At 42.2% G+C, this 19489-nt stretch overlaps 1 protein-coding gene across 1 annotated transcript; it reads left to right on the top strand.

The window, feature by feature from the left end:
- On the top strand, positions 1-477 carry LOC127094451 (uncharacterized). The gene has a single exon (XM_051033284.1). It carries the CDS (start codon positions 1-3, stop codon positions 475-477), a length of 477 nt encoding a protein of 158 aa, XP_050889241.1.
- Positions 478-19489: the final 19012 nt, after the last annotated feature.

Here is a 19489-nt window from a genome sequence, read left to right as displayed (position 1 = left end):
ATGGGTTTCAAACTATTAACTTCGACGCCATATTATGCTCAGGCTAATGGACAAGTCGAAGTTGCTAATAAAGTGATTATTGGTTTGATTAAGAAGCATGTGGGAAAGAAGCCTAGAAATTGGCACAAAACTTTAGATCATATTTTGTGGGCATGTCGTACCTCCCCTAAAGAAGTCACTAATGCGACCCCTTTTCGGCTGACCTTTGGTCATGGTGTTGTTCTACCAGTAGAGATTCACCTACAATCCACAAGAATTCAAAGGCATCATGAAATTCCAGCAGAGTTCTGTTGGAGCATGATGCTGGATGAATTGGTTGATATATATGAAGAAAGGTTAAATGCCTTGGAGTTATTAAAACGGCAGAAGAAAAGAGCAGAGAACTCTTATAACAAGAAGGTGGAAATCAAAAGTTTTTCGCCTAAAGATTTGGCCTGGAAAGTGATCCTTCCAATGGATCGAAAAGATAGGACCTGAGGGAAGTGGTCTCCAAAATGGGAAGGCCCTTTTAAGATTTTGCAAGTATTTTCTAATGGTGCCTATGAAACTGAAGAGCTTAATGAAGACAAGAGGATCTTGAGAGTAAATGGAAAATATTTAAAAAGGTATAGACCAGTACTCCAAGAGATAAAAATAAGAGATGAATAGTTATATATAAGTTAATCCGAGCCAATATGGTAAAAGTGCCAAAATGGTTTGCATTTGATTTGAAGGCCCAAAGGGCTAATATGTATTACAATTAAAACTTATGTCTCATTACATCAAAAATAAGCAAAATGGAAAGGAGACTAAAAATTAGAAAGGAAGGATGGCTTTGATCTGAAGGTACTTTGCTTTAAGAAGTTCCAGATGTTTCTCACATAAAGATCTTTTCGACCGAAGAAGTTTGATGTTAGACTCAAGTTTCTGAGCCTGTTCAACGAACTCCATGCCAAATTCTAGCTCTTTAGCTATAAAGGTAAGAGTTTGCTTTTGTTTCTTTCGGCCTCAAAGATCTTTGCCTGAAGTTCTTCTATTTGCTTCCTTCAAGAAGAAATATCACGACCATGGTTTTCTATATTTTCTTTATTCTTTTATTTAGATTGCTCCAATTCTATCACCTTGTTGGTTGACTCGGTGGTAGCATCCCAGACAGCTGCTTCAGAACCAACTTTCTTTTCGATTTCCCCTATTACCTGAGGTAGCAGCTTATGATCTGCGACAACTTGGTCGATCATAGTACTTATCTACAATATAACGTTGGCAACTTCAGGGGAAGTTTCTAGTAGGTCGACTTGATTAAGAAGAGCCTTTAAGGTTAAGGGGGCAGAAGGATCAGCCAACAACAACAAGAACAATTCACCTTTACAGATCTTGTCCTTAATCTTGGAAAGCACTTCATCTGCAGGGGTTCTCGAAGGTTGATCTTCAAACACCGAATCAATGCTAAGGCTTTTTTCAGAAGAACTTTCCCTACAACTTAACATAGCCTTCAAATATTCAAGGGGTTGGCTTCGTTTCAGAATAGCCAATCCTTCTGCAAAGAGGCCCCCAGTACTACTTGTCAAAACTCGACCTGTCCTAGCAGGCCGACTTAATTAAGAAGAGCCTTTAAGGTTAAGGGGGTAGAAGGATCAACCAATAACAGCAGGAGCAAGTCACCTTTAAAGATCTTGTCCTTTATCTTGGAAAGCACTTCATCTGCAGGGGTGCTTGAAGGTTTATCTTCAGACACCCAAGCAGTGCTAAGGCTTTTTTAAAAGAACTTTCCCTACAACTTAACATAGCCTTCAAACATTCAAGAGGTTGGCTTCGTTTCAGAATAGCAATCCTTCTACAGAGAGGCCCCTTGTACTACTTATCGAAACTCGGTCTGTCGAAATAACTACAATATTTGGAGTGATAAGAGTTTGGTTCTGAGTATGCCCTGTTCGGAGCCTTCATTATCGTCTCCAACATGGACTAGGGTTTGGTTATCTTCGTTCTCTTCCTCCATCACTGTATCTTCTCTATTTCCACCTTCCTCCCGAGGATTGATTGTTCCTTCGACGTTGTATGAATCATCTCCAGGATTGTCTTCAGCTTGAGCTCCTTCATCCACCACCATGGTATCTGGGTTCACTCCAGCCTCATCTTCTTCGATCGAAGCAGTTTCATGATCGGAGTCACTGGTGTGGGAGTGTTGAGTAGCGGTCTTTGGTGGTGAAGCATCAAGGCCACTAGAAAGAGGTTGATTAATCTCACTCATGGAGCTCTTTTCAGATGATGGTCGATAAGTGGGTTCGCCAACACTATTTAAGACATCCGCTATAGAAGCTGGCACGAAGGAAGTTGTGGATTTGGTTCGAATGATGGTACTTGTGCCACCCTGAAATTAACATAATTGAAACAATGAGTGGTGAAATACAGTAAATAAACTAAGTAAGAAAGAGGAATGTTTGTTTTACCTTGTCATATTCAACCCCAGGGCCGGAGTTATCACTCTCACTTTTGGCCGCCGCTATCTTTGCCATGTCTTCAGGAGTAGGCTCTTGGATAGTAAGTGCAGAAAGCCTTTTCTTTGGGATTTTTGTTAGAGGCTGGATCAAAGCATCGGTGATCTTCAGTTGCTGCTTCCTCTTCCTGGAAGTTAGGTCGAGCACTGGTGACAGATCCTCTTCGTCAGATTCTATTATGACGGGGGTTTCTGTGGGTTTTTGGATTTTGATGGGAGTGAGAGGAGGTTTTCGAGCAGACTGAATTAAGAATTGGAATGTCAGCATCATTAAACTTAATAAAAGTAAAAAAAGAAAAGAGAAGGCAAAAGTATACCTTTGTAGGCTTGCTACCTCTCTCAGTCTTTGATTCGACTGGTCTTCTGATGGTGTGTTTCTTAGGTGGAACCGTGATGGATAAAAGAAAATAACATAAAGCAGTTAGTGTTAGCTAAGAGTAAATAGCCTAAAAGAGGGGTTTGCTTCGAGGAAAACCTCATGTGTCACACCTTTATATATGTCTGATTCGATGTGAACATCTTCGATCCCTATATGAATATGCCCTTTGAAACTATCTAAAGTATGCTTAGTCGCAACCACCCGCTGGGCTTTTTTCTCGGACTACTGTCGAAGTATCTTAATAGAGTCCCCATAAATAAACCAATCTGGAAATGGAGGGGCAAGGGCCACTCCAAAGTCAGCATTAGGCAGTGGAAGGAATTTTGCGGGAAACAGTTCGAAAGCCATTTCGTAGCGTTTCTCATGAGGAACGTACGAAGGAATTTTTAGACTTTCCGTTTTCTTTGAAAAAATTTCTTTGAGTGTGACAGCTGCTTCGCGGATGGTTCGACTAAGATCATTAGGCCTATAGGCAGTTTCAAAATGATTTTGAAAAGCTTAGTTTTCTTTGATAAACGTGTAAGTACCTTTTCTGATCTTTTCCTACACAAGAAGAAAAGCTTTGTCAAAGATTTAGATAAAGGAAGAGACATCACAGAACTCTTTAATGTAGTATTTGGTCCACCATCTCCCAAACTCTCGAGTGCATAGGAAGTTAGGAGGAGTGAGTTGGGTCCTGCTAGTATAATTGGATATCTGCTTGAGGGCAGTGGCTTCATTATGGACTGCATTGTAGAGAAGGAGGTTACCCTTTTTTATCATACAAGCACTTTGGAAGAGCCTGAGTTAACCCAAACTGTCGAGCGACAAGGTTGGGTTGATAGGCAATCAAAGTAACCTAAACCTTTGAGGGATTAAATCAAAGGGTTAAGATCCTAGGGGTCAAAAAGGCTTCCCAAATCAGTAAAGATTATGTCTCTCATTTCTTGGATGAAGAGGGGAAAGGCCTGGTAAACCATTCTGGACCATACTTTCTGGAAGCAAATGGGGCCATGCTCGAAGTGAAAACATGGCGCTTGGCGAACATCATTATGTAGCCCATGAAAGTTGGTTGCATGGCTTGTCCTTCATTGCTAGGAGTCAGTTGGGCCAGTCGAATTCCTTCTCTCCTTCTATTTTAAACCTTCTCAGATTCTTCATAAACGGGGCCTTTGTTCGGTAGATTAGCCTCGAGGGTGGCATTAAGCAAGAGTTGTAATAGCCAAAAGGGGCCAGAGAGGAGAAGATTCCCTTTTTTGCCCAAATTCTTCAATTGAGCGACTCCATAACTCGATGACTCATAGAGACTTTCCAGTATCATCTCACTTAGACAAACATCATGTCCAACATGTAGTTGATTTGCCAAGGTGATATATTTTTTGGCAACTTGCAGAGACTCCGAGCAGAAGATAGAATGAGACAACCACAGGACCAAGATAGCTATGTGTTCCACGTCGGAGACGGTGTCAGTGTCTTTGTCATGATAATGGGTGATGTGAGTCGAATATGCTGCTCGAGAGATCGAAAAGGCTATGGTGTCTTCAACATCAATCTCAAGATCGTAGGTATATCCAGTAGGTTTTAGCCCTGTGATAGCGGCTAAGTCGAAGAGTGTTAGTGTGGCCATGCCACATGGGAGGTAAAAAGTATAGTGTGTACTATCCGAAAAGTATAATGAAGAAACCAACATAGAGCCGCTATACACCAATTCTATCTTCGACAACATGATCAGGTCATAAATTCCTATGTCTTTCCAATTCTAGGATTTAGTTTTCTCTATTTTCTTTAACCAATCTAAATCATCCGTGGGGTCTTTGAATGTGAGGGTAGTGCGTAAAACTCTAAATCCATTGTTCATGAACCTTAAATCTATGGTTTCACTAGCATTTAAGTTTTCAGTGGCGGTTATTCCAGCCCTAGGGTTTTTTGCTTGCCCTATACGCTTGCATTTATGATAAGAGGGGAAATACTCTTTAAGCTTGCCATAATCAGTGTCTAAATCAGTTAGAGGCCCGGATAATGCATGATTTTTCCATAAACAGAAACATGGATAAGTACCTGAGAAGCATAGATTCTGCGTTGTTCCTCCGTTTTGGGTTCTGAGATAAATTGCGGGTTACCAACCGTTATTGGAGTAGACAATGTAGTGAAAGGAGGAAGCTTCAGAATCTTCTTGGGAGCTTTTATTTTAACAGTTATGGTCTTGATAGTTATGCTCACTTCTTTAGGGGCTTTGCTTGAAGTTTCTAGTTCTTTTGAAGGTTGAAAGAGAGAAATCTGGGTTTTGTGGTTGAAGATTGTTTGAAGAGGAATAGCTAGAGTGTTTGGAAGTTCAGAAAGTGTAAAGTATGAAATGGGTAAGTTTATGGTTTTTATAGGCGTGCTTGGAAGAGAAAACACTTCAATTAACATTGATGGTTTACAAGTTAGTGGGACATGTGTCTTCCTTGGGAAGTGTGATGGAGAGATGTTAACTAATGTCTGAACCCACGATTTCCTAGAGTCTAGGAAACGTGATGATTGAAAAGATTCGGTTGTGGGATAAAGAGACGTGGTTAGGAAAAAGGTAATGATGATTCTGACGTCACCAAACAGCTAGAGAAACTAAAAAGTTTTGCAACATTGGAACACTTGGCAAAATGTCAAAGTTGTTTAAGGCGTCGAAGCGTGTTCTCAAAAAATGTCTTTTCTCTCATATGTCAAAAATAACATTTTTGGGGGGCAATTTGTTAGCTCATAATTTCGACAGCCACAGTAGAATTACCAAAAGGGAAATCCTATGTAGAGATGTTTCGACCTTGTGAAGATGTTTCGACCGGATATGGTATTAAAGAGATCCAGACGAAAGTCCCTGGGTAATAAGGGCCAGCATGCAGTCAGTACTTAGAAATATTTCTTCAAATGTTTAAAGACGGTTTTCGATTGGAGATTCAAAATTCAAATAAAGGAGGGAACTTTGCTCTTATCTGAAACTATCGAAGGTACACGTGGGGCATAATGGATAGGTGCATCCATGCAAAGTGCCATATGTCTCGACGTGATTGAAGGGACATTAGAAACGGTTATTTTGATTGAGTATAAATAAGGGTCTTAGTGTTAGGATCGGTGGGTGTCAAAGTGTGTACAAAGTTTGTAAAATTTACCAAGTACCCGTGTGAAGAGGAACCGTAAATTAAGAAATGTACGTTTGTTTACACCATTGTCAGTTATTTCGAAGCAATACAATTTACCTTTTCTTTTCCAGAAATACATCTTTTTACTTCTTTAATTCAAACAGTCTTAATACTTCTTTATTTCGAACATTTGCCTTTCCTACTTGGTTATCATCAGTTCTTTTACTGTTTTTCTCTTTAATTCATATTAGTCTTTTACCGTCTAAGTTTTAATCACCAGTACCACAGACACTGTCAAACTGTTCATATTTACTAGAATTTACTTTTAAAATAGTTAGCACATGTCCTAGGATCAATCTGATCGATTCTGTGAGTAACCAAATTTAGCAATTTGGAAGGTTAACGGTTGTTTACCAATTTTCACGGTAAATAGTAGGCATGTTGGACCAGCTTAGGCAATGCAAAACTTGAGGTCCTTTCTCAATGAATTAAGTCTTAGACCTTGAAAAAAAGTTGGATAGGGACTCAATTAGGAAATTTGGCTCGAAGTGGAACTTAAAACACTTGTTAAATGAGAAAGTTATGGGCTTTGGAACTTGCCATAAGCCATTATTGCCAAAATGTAACCAACCAACATGACCTGATTATGTGACTTTGTGTAATACCCCAAAATTTACCCTTCATTTTTCCTGGAAGCATACGCTTTACACCTCATGCATGCATTCATTTTTAGGTCATTTAGCATTTGCATTTCATCATGGCAATCGGAATCGGATCCAAGAAGCTTGAACATCATCCAGGATACTTTGTGGGCTCTATTTAGATGATCAGTCAACACAAGGGAAAGACTTGAGTTACTTCCAACAGGGGTCTATTCGTCAGTCAAAACATTAATCTTGAAGGAGCAAAGGTTTGTTCATGAGTTGTCATGCTCGCTAGGCGAAGCCCACGTGTTTAAAAAAAACGAAAAAAAAAAAGAAAGAAAAAAAAATTAAATAAATAAATAAATAAAAGAAAAAATCTCAAACTTGTACCTCTCTCAAAAGCCCACTAAGCTACCAATATTAGCTTATAAATACTAGAGTTTCATTGAAACAAAAGGAGACAGAAAAAGGAAGAGAAGCAAAACACTCTGAGGTTTCCTTGGAACAAAACCCTGGACAAAACTTGGAGAGAAACCTGACAGAGAACTCAGAGCAACCTCCAAACCCTGAAGGGAACTCAACTGCACAGAATCACCTCTGCCTCACATAAACCCTAAAGATTATTTTGCAAACCTCACGGGTGCAACTCAATTTCAATCAAGCTCTCCAATCAGGTTTGCCCTATTCCCATTATTTTACGCCTTCAATTTGAATTTTCTGAATGTATGAGGTATTATGGGTGAATTTGATACCCTTTTGATGCATGTGTTTGACAAGAGGTTTAGGCCTCATACCCTTGGTTGCTTTTTGTGAGCTTTTTGTGAATTGAAAGGGCATGATTCATGTGGTTACATTTTGATTTGGGGGCAACTCTTGGTTACCCTATTTTGTTTCTCTAACCTGTTTGTTGAGTTTTGTTTTGTGAGGGCTCATATGGCTCTTGCAGGGATAACTTGCGGGGTATTCCACTTTATTTGTGGGATACCCCCTAGAGGTTCATTCCGATTACCTGTACTGACCCACTTTCTTTGATGATGTTAGCTTGGAAGGATCTCAGGGTTTATCGTTCCTTTAATTGTTGTTACTTCGGATCTTTATCCGCGTGGTACTTTTACATTTTTCCCGCATTTTTCTGCTTTCCTAGCTGGAAGACCTCGATAGGAGGCAATGTTTTTGTGTGTTTATTTTTTTCACAGGTTCCTTCGTCCAGGACTCCTTTTGCATGAGCAAACCCTAACCCTTCATTGATTTTTCTTCTCCTAAACACACGTTTACTCCTTCTACTACAGGCGAGTAAGTCTCCAAAGGTCGAGCATCCGGTAGATTGCGTAGTAACGTCGTTCGTCCAAAACCCAATCCATAACCCCGTAGTTAGCCGAACTACGGCTTGCTCTGATTCTCATTCCATATGAGATACGTAGGCATAAGACGTGATGTCTTAGCGAGCACACATCCCCCAAACCCATAGGTCAGCCGAACTACGAAGACTCTGATTCTCATATTCATATGAGATACGTATGCAGTGGATGCGACATCCGCGCGAGTCATTTTCATTTAACCCCTTTTTTAGTAAACAGCACAAGATAAACTCACACCCTTTAGACAAGAACTACAAAAGTGGATCCCGTAGAGTACTGCGGATGCGTAGGGGTGCTAATACCTTCCCTTCGCATAACCGACTCCCGAACCCAAGATTTGGTTGCGAGACCTTGTCTTTTCCTTTCCTCTTTTCAGGTTTACTTCGAGCGTTTCGTTTCCCTCCTTTGGGATAAATAACGCACGGTGGCGACTCTTCTGTCATTTTCTTTCGCCGGTTGTTGTTTCGCACACTGTATTTTTCAGGTTGCGACAGCTGGCGACTCTGCTGGGGATTTTCTTTCGCCGGCTGTTTTTTCGCACACTGTATTTTTCAGGTTGCGACAGCTGGCGACTCTGCTGGGGACCCGGTTTCCCTAAGCGAGTCCCTCCTAGCTTTTGTAGTTTGTTTGTTTATGGGTGTTCATGCTTTTGTACAGTTATTTATTTACCTGCTTTACCTTATTGTATTGTGTACATATCATTGTTGTATCTGTTGGCTGGCTATGGCTGCTTGGTGATCTTTGTGAGATTAGTTCTATACCCGAACCCGAGTGCACTTAGGATAGGAGAATGGCATAGTCTTGTCGACTTGTGTGGAGTTATTCCTTAGCAAGTTGACTTGCAAGCCCATTCACTTGGTGGAGGTCATGTTGAGATCAATAATGTCACACAAGTAAGTTGTGGTTAGACATTACTTTTTCCAATATAGACCTTAGAAACTGAGGACCTTAGTTTACCAAACCCATCTTGGCCTATTCGTAGGACGTAGTGCGAAAGTCGTTCAAGTGTAAGATTTGATATGATTGTTACGCGATACTACACTCATAAGAGTCTCTCTTAAGAATATTTTTGGAATACGAGTAGTCGTTCCTCCGATAATATCCGAAAGATGGGATTATGACTATGGGAACCTTTTGTAGAACATGTTTGGCAGGTTTAAACCTTAGTACACTCCTTTTGGGTGGTTCTTAACCTAAACTCCATGGTCGTGACTTGCAACAAACCCTTGATTCATGGTTGATCCGATCAGGTATCCTTAATATCAATGAAACTTGGGTGTTGATAAGGTGTAAACCATAATCCACTAAAATGGGTGGTTGATATTAAGGATAACATGATCCATCCCATGACCTTTGTTTGGTGTGCTCTTAATTTCTCTCCAGACAGTGCAACCTGACAGATGTTCAAGCAGATACAGCGATCCTGATTCCCATGCCACTGCACTGCATTCACATCATTTTGCATCACATCATTTTGCATTCATAATCATTCACACATGTTTATCAATTTCTGTGGGGTTTATACCTTTTACTTGATTCTAGTCGGAATTTTCTTGGTTCTTATCAACGGCTTAGTCTTTTTTTTTACATTGTTTATCTATTGAGAGACTGGAATCAAGGGGGTAGAATACCTTTGGAATTGATAAACATGTCATTGCATTTACATATTCATTAGCATGTATTGCATAACAGGTACCGCCACAGTGTTCTCAGTTTGTTTGGTGTTCCATCAGCAGGATAGTTGACCCAGGCATTCACCGGTACGGTACCCGCAGAAACCAACAGAGAGTAATGGAAAGCCTACAGGCAGAGTTCGCCGAGATGAAAATCCGCATGAATCAATTCATGGATGTGGTTCAAGGGGTGGCTCAGGGACAGCAAGAGCTCAGGCAGATGATACAAAGGAATCCCCCTGCTCAACCAGAGACGGTGACTGATCCTCCAGCTGGAGAGGTTAATGGACCCAATGGACCGGGGCCTATCCCAATCCTACATGTCACCTCCGGTCAACAGCCCGTTCATGATGATCAGGACGATCAGTTCCCCCTACTGCAGGAAGACTTTGGTATGGGTCATGGTGTGGACCCCATGTTTAGAAGATTGGAAGAGAGGTTGAAGGCAGTGGAAGGACAGAATCCTCTGGGAGTAGATGTTGCTGACTTGGGGCTGGTCCCAGGTGTGAGAGTGCCACCGAAATCCAAGGTCCCGATATTTGACAAATACAATGGCAACTCTTGCCCAAAGACCCATGTGCAAGCCTATTTTCGTAAAATGGTTGCATACTCCGATGTGGAAAAGTTGCTTATGTACTTTTTCTAGGACAGCCTAGCTGGGGCATCCCTGGAATGGTATATGAGGCTGGACAGAGCCCACATCCGTTGCTGGAGGGATTTGGCAGAGGCTTTCGTGAAGCAGTATCAGTATAATGCAGACATGGCTCCGGACAGAACTCAACTTCAAAATTTGTCTCTTAAAAGCAATGAGTGCTTCAGAGAATACGCTCAACGCTGGAGAGAAACAGCTTCCCGTGTTCAACCTCCTATATTGGAGAAGGAAATGGCTAACATGTTCATGAACACTCTGCCAGGACCTTATTTGGAGCGCCTGGTGGGTTGCAATGCCTCCAATTTTGCTGATGTAGTCTCTACCGGAGAGAGGGTGGAGAATTACCTGAAGACATACAAGACCCAGAGTGGAGGTGGATCCTCATCAGGGGTGAAGAAGCCGTTCATTCAGGGACAGAAGAGGAGAGAAGGGGATGCAAGTGCCATATCTTCTTATCAGAACAGGGATAACCGGAGGAATAACTTTCAGAACTATCATCAGCAACCGTATGTTGCGGCTGTGACCATTCCAGCTGCAGCACCACTACTACAACAACAACCACGGCGTCAACCAGCTCAGTACCAACCACAACAACCGGGTAACAGACTCGCCTATCAACCGAGGCCAAGGACGATGGACCGGCGTTTCGACACTCTTCCAATGTCGTACGCTAAGTTGCTTTCTAGTTTTCAACAACTACAACTTGTGCAGTTGCGCACTCTGGCTCCTCCCGTTGGTAGGCTTCCGGTGGGTTATGGCGCCAACGCTAGGTGTAGCTTCCACTCTGGGGCACCTAGCCACGATATTGAGAACTGCAAAGCTTTAAGCACGTAGTTCAGGACCTCATTGATTCAAAGGCCGTTAACTTTGCACCAGCTCCTAATGTCGTCAACAATCCCATGCCCCAGCATGGTGGAGCCAACGTTAACATGGTTGAAGGAGAAGTCAAATTAGTCTCTGCGGTCAACAATGAAGATGGGGGTAGTGATTATGACATCGATAACTGGGTGCGTCCGAGGATCCCGGGTGAAGTTCTCAACAATTGGTCTTCTGAGGAGATTGTCCAAGCCACTCGTCTGGAGGAGTAATTTTCTTTGTTTATTCATGCATATCCAAGTCTTATGTTCCGCTAGGGCGTAATGACTCATTGTAGGGCTCATCTATGTGACACTTGCATTTTTTATCATAAATAAAGGACGTCTTTTTGCATTCAAATATTTCGTTCCCTGTCTTTCTATTTTTGCAGTTTTTCAAAAAAAAATGGCAATGTTTTGTTTAGTTTCCACTTTTTTCTTTTTTTTTCACACTCATAAGCACATACCATCACTCATGCAGATGCACATCACCGGATCCTATGTATGACGGTTCTGCTATGGCTCGCTTCGACTTTGAAAACCTAATCTTTCAAGCTGAAGAAGAGGGTGATGAAGACTGTGAACTCCCGGAAGAACTTACCAGGTTATTAAAACAAGAGGAAAGGGTCATTCAACCGCATCAAGAGTCTGTTGAAGTGATTAATCTCGGCACCGAGGACGCCAAGAGAGAAATCAAGATAGGGGCTGCTTTGGAAGACAATGGGAAGAAGGGGTTGATTGAATTGCTGCAAGAGTATGTTGACATCTTCGCTTGGTCTTATCAGGACATGCCAGGGCTTGACACAGACATCATGGTATATCGCTTGCCGCTCAAAGAAGGTTGTCCTCCGGTCAAGCAGAAGCTCAGAAGAACAAGACCAGAGATGGCTGTCAAGATAAAGGAAGAAGTGCAAAAACAGTTGGATGCAGGGTTTCTAGCAGTCACAAATTATCCGCCATGGGTTGCAAATATCGTTCCGGTACCTAAGAAGGATAGAAAGATACGGATGTGTGTTGACTACCGGGATCTGAACAGGGCTAGTCCTAAAGATGATTTCCCCTTACCTCATATTGACGTTTTGGTGGATAACACGGCTCAGTTCTCGGTATTCTCCTTCATGGGTGGCTTTTCTGGCTATAATCAAATTAAGATGGCGCCAGAAGACATGGAGAAGACAACTTTCATAACCCCATGGGGCACCTTCTGCTACAAGGTGATGCCGTTTGGTTTGAAAAATGCCGGAGCAACATATCAGCGAGCGATGGTGACTCTGTTCCATGATATGATTCATCATGAAATCGAGGTTTATGTTGATGATATGATTGCCAAATCTCATACAGAAGAAGAACATTTGGTGAATTTGCAGAAATTGTTTGAGCGTTTGAGGAAATTCAAGCTGAGGCTTAATCCGAACAAGTGTACTTTTGGGGTGAAATCTGGAAAACTACTGGGTTTTGTTGTTAGCGGAAAAGGGATTGAGGTGGATCCGGCCAAAGTGAAAGTGATACAGGAAATGCCTGAGCCAAGAACAGAGAAACAAGTTTGTGGTTTCTTAGGGAGGTTGAACTACATTGCAAGGTTCATCTCTCACCTAACAGCCACGTGTGAGCCAATATTCAAATTGTTGAGAAAAAATCAGGCTATCAGGTGGAATGATGATTGTCAAAGGGCGTTCGTGAAGATAAAAGAGTATTTGCAGAATCCTCCTATCCTTGTGCCTCCGGTCCCAAGGAGACCGCTGATTATGTATTTGACAGTACTGGACAATTCCATGGGCTGTGTTCTCGGTCAACACGACGAGACAGGTAGGAAAGAGCATGCCATCTACTACCTGAGTAAGAAATTCACAGATTGCGAGTCGAGATACTCAATGCTTGAAAAAACATGTTGTGCACTTGCATGGGCTGCTAAGCGATTGAGACAATACATGCTGTCTCACACAACCTTACTGATCTCCAAAATGGATCCAGTCAAGTATATATTTGAGAAGCCAGCTCTCACCGAAAGAGTTGCTCGTTGGCAAATGGTACTGACAGAGTACGACATCCAGTATACTTCCCAGAAAGCCATCAAAGGGAGTATTCTGTCACACTATCTTGCTCAATAGCCAGTTGAAGATTATGAGCCGATGAAGTTTGATTTTCTAGATGAAGACATCATGTTCCTCAAGATGAAAGACTGTGAAGCGCCAGTTGTTGAAGAGCAACCTGATCTAGACGAAAAGTGGACTTTAATGTTTGATGGGGGCGTCAACGCCAGAGGAAGTGGAATTAGTGATGTCATTACAACTCCGAAAGGTGCCCACATGCCTTTCACCGCTCGTCTGACCTTCGAGTGCACCAATAATGAAGTTGAGTATGAAGCCTGTTGTCGCAACCTGAAAAATACAGTGTGCGAAAAAAACAACCGGCGAAAGAAAATGACAGGAGAGTCGCCACCGTGCGTTATTTATCCCAAAGGAGGGAAAGGAAACGCTCGAAGTAAACCTGAAAAGAGGAAAGGAAAAGACAAGGTCTCACAATCAAATCTTGGGTTCGGGAGTCGGTTATGCGAAGGGAAGGTATTAGTACCCCTACGCATCCGTAGTACTCTACGGGATCCACTTTTGTAGTTCTTGTCTAAAGGGTGTGAGTTTATCTTGTGTTGTTTACTAAAAAAGGGGGTTAAATGAAAATGACTCGCACGGATGTCGCATCCACTGCATACGTATCTCATCTGAATATGAGAATCAGAGTCTTCATAGCTCGGCTGACCTATGGGTTGGGGGGATGTGTGCTCGCTAAGACATCGCGTCTTATGCCTACGTATCTCATCTGGAATGAGAATCAGAGCAAGCCGTAGTTCGGCTAACTACGGGGTTATGGATTGGGTTTTGGACGAACGACGTTACTACGCAATCTACCGGATGCTCGACCTTTGGAGACTTACTCACCTGTAGTAGAAGGAGTAAACGTGTGTTTAGGAGAAGAAAAATCAATGAAGGGTTAGGGTTTGGGATGCTCATGCAAAAGGAGTCCTGGACGAAGGAACCTGTAAAAAAAAATAAACACACAAAAACATTGCCTCCTATCGAGGTCTTCCAGCTAGGAAAGCAGTAAAATGCGGGAAAAATGTAAAAGTACCACGCGGATAAAGATCCGAAGTAACAGCAATTAGAGGAATGGGAAACCCAGGGATCCTTCCCAGCTAAACACCATCAAAGAAAGTGAGTCAGTACAGGTAATCGGAATGAAACCTCCAGGCGGTATCCCACAAATAAAGTGGAAAACCACGCAAGTTATCCCTGCAAAAGTCATGTGAGCCCTCACAAAAACTCAACAAACAGGTTAGAGACAAAAAAAAAAGGGTAATCAAGGGTTGCCCCCAAATCAAAATGTAACCACATGAATCATGCCACTAAAATTCACAAAAAAGACATGCATCAAAAGGGTATCAAATTCACCCATAATACCTCAAACATTCAGAGTATTCAAATTCAAAGCTCAAAGGTAATGGGAATAAGGGCAAACCTGATTGGAGAGCTTGATTGAAATTGAGTTGCACCCGTGAGGTTTACAAAACAATCTTTAGGGTTTATGTGAGGCAGAGGTGATTCTGTGCAATTGAGTTCCCTTCAGGGTTTGGAGGCTGCTCTGAACTCTGTTAGCTCTTCTCTCACTATCTTTTTCCAGCCAGGGTAATAGGAATAGAATGGCCTTTTGTTTCATGAAACTCTGAATTTATAACCTGATTTTTGTGGACTTGTGGGCTCAAATGAGAGAGGTCCAAGTCCAAGATTTTTTCTTTTATTTATTTATTTTATTTTATTTTTCATTTTCCGTTTTTTTTTTCAAAACACGTGGGCTTCGCCTAGCGAGCATGACAACTCATGAACAAACCTTTGCTCCTTCAAGATGAACGTTTTGATTGACGAATAGACCCCTGTTGGAAGTAACTCAAGTCTTTCCCTTGTGTTGACTGATCATCTAAATAGAGCCCACAAAGTGTCATGGATGATGTTCAAGCTTCTTGGATCCAATTCTGATTGCCATGATGAAATGCAAATGCTAAATGACCTAAAAATGAATGCATGCATGAGGTATAAAGCGTATGCTTCCAGGAAAAATGAAGGGTAAATTTTGGGGTATTACACCTGTATCTTGGGTATTGAGCAAGCCATTGATTTGAGAATCAAGACTTTGGACATCTTCGGAGATTCAGCTCTGGTAATCAATCAAATGAATGGTGATTGGAACACTCTCCAGCCTACTTTGGTCCCCTACAGAGATTACACGAGAAGACTGTTGACTTTCTTCACAACAGTAAAGCTGTACCATATACCTCGTGATGAGAACCAGATGGCAGATGCTCTTGCTACTTTATCCTCCATGATCACGGTGATCCGTTGTAACCATGCTCCCAAGATCGACGTGATGCGCCTTGATAAGGCCGCGTATGTGTTTGTTGCTGAACTGGTAGTTGATGACAAGCCCTGGTATCACGACATCAAGTGCTTTCTGAAGAATCAAGAGTACCATATAGGGGCATCCAACAATGATAGAAAGACTTTGAGAAGATTGGCAGGCAGTTTCTTCTTGAACAAAGACGATGTTCTGTATAAGAGGAACTTCGACATGGTTTTGCTCAGATGCGTGGACAGACACGAAGCAGACATGTTAATGCAGGAAGTTCATGAAGGCTCCTTCGGTACTCATGCCGGCGGACATGCAATGGCTAAGAAATTGTTGAGAGAAGGTTATTACTGGATGACCATGGAATCTGATTGTTTCAAATATGCTCGAAAGTGCCATAAATGCCAGATTTATGCTGATAAGGTGCATGTGCCGCCGAATCCTTTAAATGTGATGTCTTCTCCGTGGCCTTTCGCTATGTGGGGCATCGATATGATTGGAAAGATTGAGCCGACCGCTTCCAATGGGCATTGCTCCATCCTTGTTGCCATCAACTATTTCACCAAGTGGGTCAAAGCAGCGTCATTTGCGAAGGTCACCAGACATGTGGTTGCCCGATTCATCAAGAAAGAAATCATTTGTCGCTATGGGATTCCCAAAAGAATCATTACTGATAATGGTTCTAATCTCAACAACAAAATGATGAAGGAGTTGTGCCAGAACTTCAACATTCAGCATCACAATTCTTCCTCGTACCGCCCTAAGATGAACGGTGTTGTTGAAGCGGCAAATAAGAACATAAAGAAGATTGTGCAGAAGATGGTCGTTACGTACAGAGATTGGCATGAGATGCTACCCTTCGCCTTGCATGGGTACCGTACTTCAGTACGTACATCGACCGGGGCAACCCCTTACTCCCTTGTGTATGGTATGGAAGCAGTCCTGCCTGTTGAAGTGGAGATTCCTTCTCTAAGAGTCTTGTTGGATGTCAAGTTAGACGAAGTTGAATGGGTTCGGACAAGGTTCAATGAGTTGAGTCTTATCGAAGAGAAGCGAATGGCAGCCATTTGTCATGGGCAGTTGTATCAAAGTCGGATGAAGAGAGCCTTTGATCAGAAAGTGCGTCCTCGATGCCTCCAGGTCGGAGATTTGGTGTTGAAAAGGATTCTTCCTCCTCAGACAGATCACAGGGGCAAGTGGACTCCTAACTATGATGGACCGTATATTGTCACCAAGGTCTTTGATGGTGGGGCCTTAATGCTTGCAACGATGGATGGTGAAAATTGCACTTCCCCGGTGAACTCAGACGCAGTTAAAAAATACTTCGCATGAAATAGACCCGCTGGACAATAAAAAGAGTAGTCCAGGCAAAAATGGGCATCCCGGCGAACCAAGAAAATGAAAAAGGTTAGGGCAAAAATTAGGGATTGAAAGTGAAAAGATTGTACACCCGGTAAGTTGAAAACCTGAAAAGGCAACTTAGGCAAAAAGGGGTATCCCGGTGGATTGAAAACCCGAAAAGAGCGATCCAGGCAAAAGTTAGGGATTAAGTGAATGACTGTGTTCTGAGTAGTTCTGAATCTCATCTCGTGTCAATGAATGGAAACTTTTGAAGGATAGGAAACAGTCCAATCACTCTTTCAGAAAGCTGATCATCTGGAGGATCTTGAAGACGAGCAAGTCATAGCAGAATTGGAACCCAATAGAAATCCATTTCACATTGCCATTAGATTAATGTCTGTTTTTATCTGTTGTGCGATTACCTCTTTCCAGGGATTGCTTCCTGATGTAAATGCATATTCAGAGGCCGTTCAATCAATAAAATCATGTTATTCAGTATATCTCTGTTTTCATTTTCATTTTTCTGTTTTGTTTGCAAAAATGACGTCCGAATTTTTTGATAAACATTGCATCATGACACATAAGAGCTTTACAGGTACATGCTTAATAAACATTTAAAATTGCTGTAAATTTTAAGTGCTTTGGATCGTCTATTCAGAACAGGTACCCTCGGGGCATTTCCTTAAAATCCCCTGCAGATGATCGTGAATGTTTTCCACCAACAGACGAATTCGGTATCTTATCCCTGCAGAGCTGATCAGAGCGTTGGATTATTCAATCCCCAGCAGGTTCTCACGACTGTACATCCCCCCAAGCGGTGGTTTCAGATTATACACTCCCCAGTAGAGTTGACAGTGTCAGACTATATACCCCCAGCGGAGTTGACAGTGCCAGACTGTATCTTCCCAGCAGAAGCGGCTGCTCCTTAGAGTTCGAGGTCAGATTGATAATCCCAATGCCAGATCCATGGTTTCTTTCCTTGAATTAGAACCTCGGCACCGTATCGGTGTTTGCTTCCCCTGCTGAGTCATCTCTCGCAGATCGTGGTTGCCAGAACCACTATTGCTTTCCCCAACAACAGGTTTTCAGTGTCGTTCTCTCCCCAGTCAGAATCTCGGTATTTCGTCATTACTAGAACATCGTGTGGCGGGTCATTTCCCCACAGAATTCTTTGCGCTGTGCATCTCCAACAGCCTTGCCAGGGTCCAGAAGATGGTGATCATTTCCCCAACAGATCCCATTGCCTCAGCTTGACATTCTACCCAGCATTTCGATCCCTGCATGTAGAATCATATTGCATTGCATCCTCCCAAATCACGTAGCATTTCCATTTTCATGGAGCATTACGCCATTGAAAAATTCAAACATACGCATGTAAGCATAAAACATTCTCGGCATCCCAAGTGATAAGCCAGAAGTTGTTTCCAGTACTCAGGCTGAAGATTGTTCATGACTTACCTTTGTTATCCCCAGCAAGTGTCATTGGCCCATGCGCCGCCTCTATTATCATTCCCTATTTCTGTCGATGCTGACAGGCATGAAGTTTCTGGTATTTAGACCGAAGTGGCGTTCAAGCCAGTTTTTCGATGTTCAGATCGAAGAAGTTTCCGACGTTCAGGTCGATGCAACTTGTGGTGTTCAGGCCAGTTTTCCGACGTTCAGATCGAAGAAGTTTCCGACGTTCAGGTCGATGCAACTTGTGGCATTCAGGCCAGTTTTCCGATGTTCAGATCGAAGAAGTTTCCGATGTTCAGGTCGATGCAACTTGTGGCGTTCAGGCTAGTTTTCCGACGTTCAGATCGAAGAAGTTTCCGACGTTCAGGTCGATGCAACTTGTGGCATTCAGGCCAATTTTCCGATGTTTAGATCGAAGAAGTTTCCGACGTTCAGGTCGACGCGACTTGTGGCATTCAGGCCAGCCTCTCGGTGTTCAGACCGATATTAATAATCTCATATCTCCCGATGTTCAGATCGAAGTCATTTCCAGTATTCAGACTGATGAGCGGCATTCAGGCCATGGTTATTTCTGTGTTACCATTTAATTTGGTATCCAGGTTAACATTCTTTTTCGGTATTCAGACTGACTCTCACCGTACCAGACGGATTCTTCTTTGAAGACCACCTCTTTGCCGATTCTGACAGGCATTGTTATTTCACTTCACTTCAGTACAAATTTTCGGGCTTTTATTGTATTCAATCCCTTGATACCTCAAAAGCACGAAAGTCGTTGCTATCTTCTTTCCAGGTCTCCAGTTGATTGAATAGGGGCAGCTGTAATACCCCAAAATTTACCCTTCATTTTTCCTGGAAGCATACGCTTTACACCTCATACATGCATTCATTTTTAGGTCATTTAGCATTTGCATTTCATCATGGCAATCGGAATCGGATCCAAGAAGCTTGAACATCATCCAGGACACTTTGTGGGCTCTATTTAGATGATCAGTCAACACAAGGGAAAGACTTGAGTTAGTTCCAACAGGGGTCTATTCGTCAGTCAAAACGTTAATCTTGAAGAAGCAAAGGTTTGTTCATGAGCTGTCATGCTCGCTAGGCGAAGCCCACGTGTTTAAAAAAAACGAAAAAAAAAAACGAAAAACGTAAAAAAAAACGAAAAAAAAAGAAAGAAAA

This window comes from Lathyrus oleraceus, chromosome 6 (assembly GCF_024323335.1).
Source record: "Lathyrus oleraceus cultivar Zhongwan6 chromosome 6, CAAS_Psat_ZW6_1.0, whole genome shotgun sequence".
NCBI lineage: Eukaryota > Viridiplantae > Streptophyta > Magnoliopsida > Fabales > Fabaceae > Lathyrus > Lathyrus oleraceus.
The sequence above is the reverse complement of the archived record's forward strand: the minus strand, read 5'-3'. Positions and strand labels throughout refer to the sequence as shown.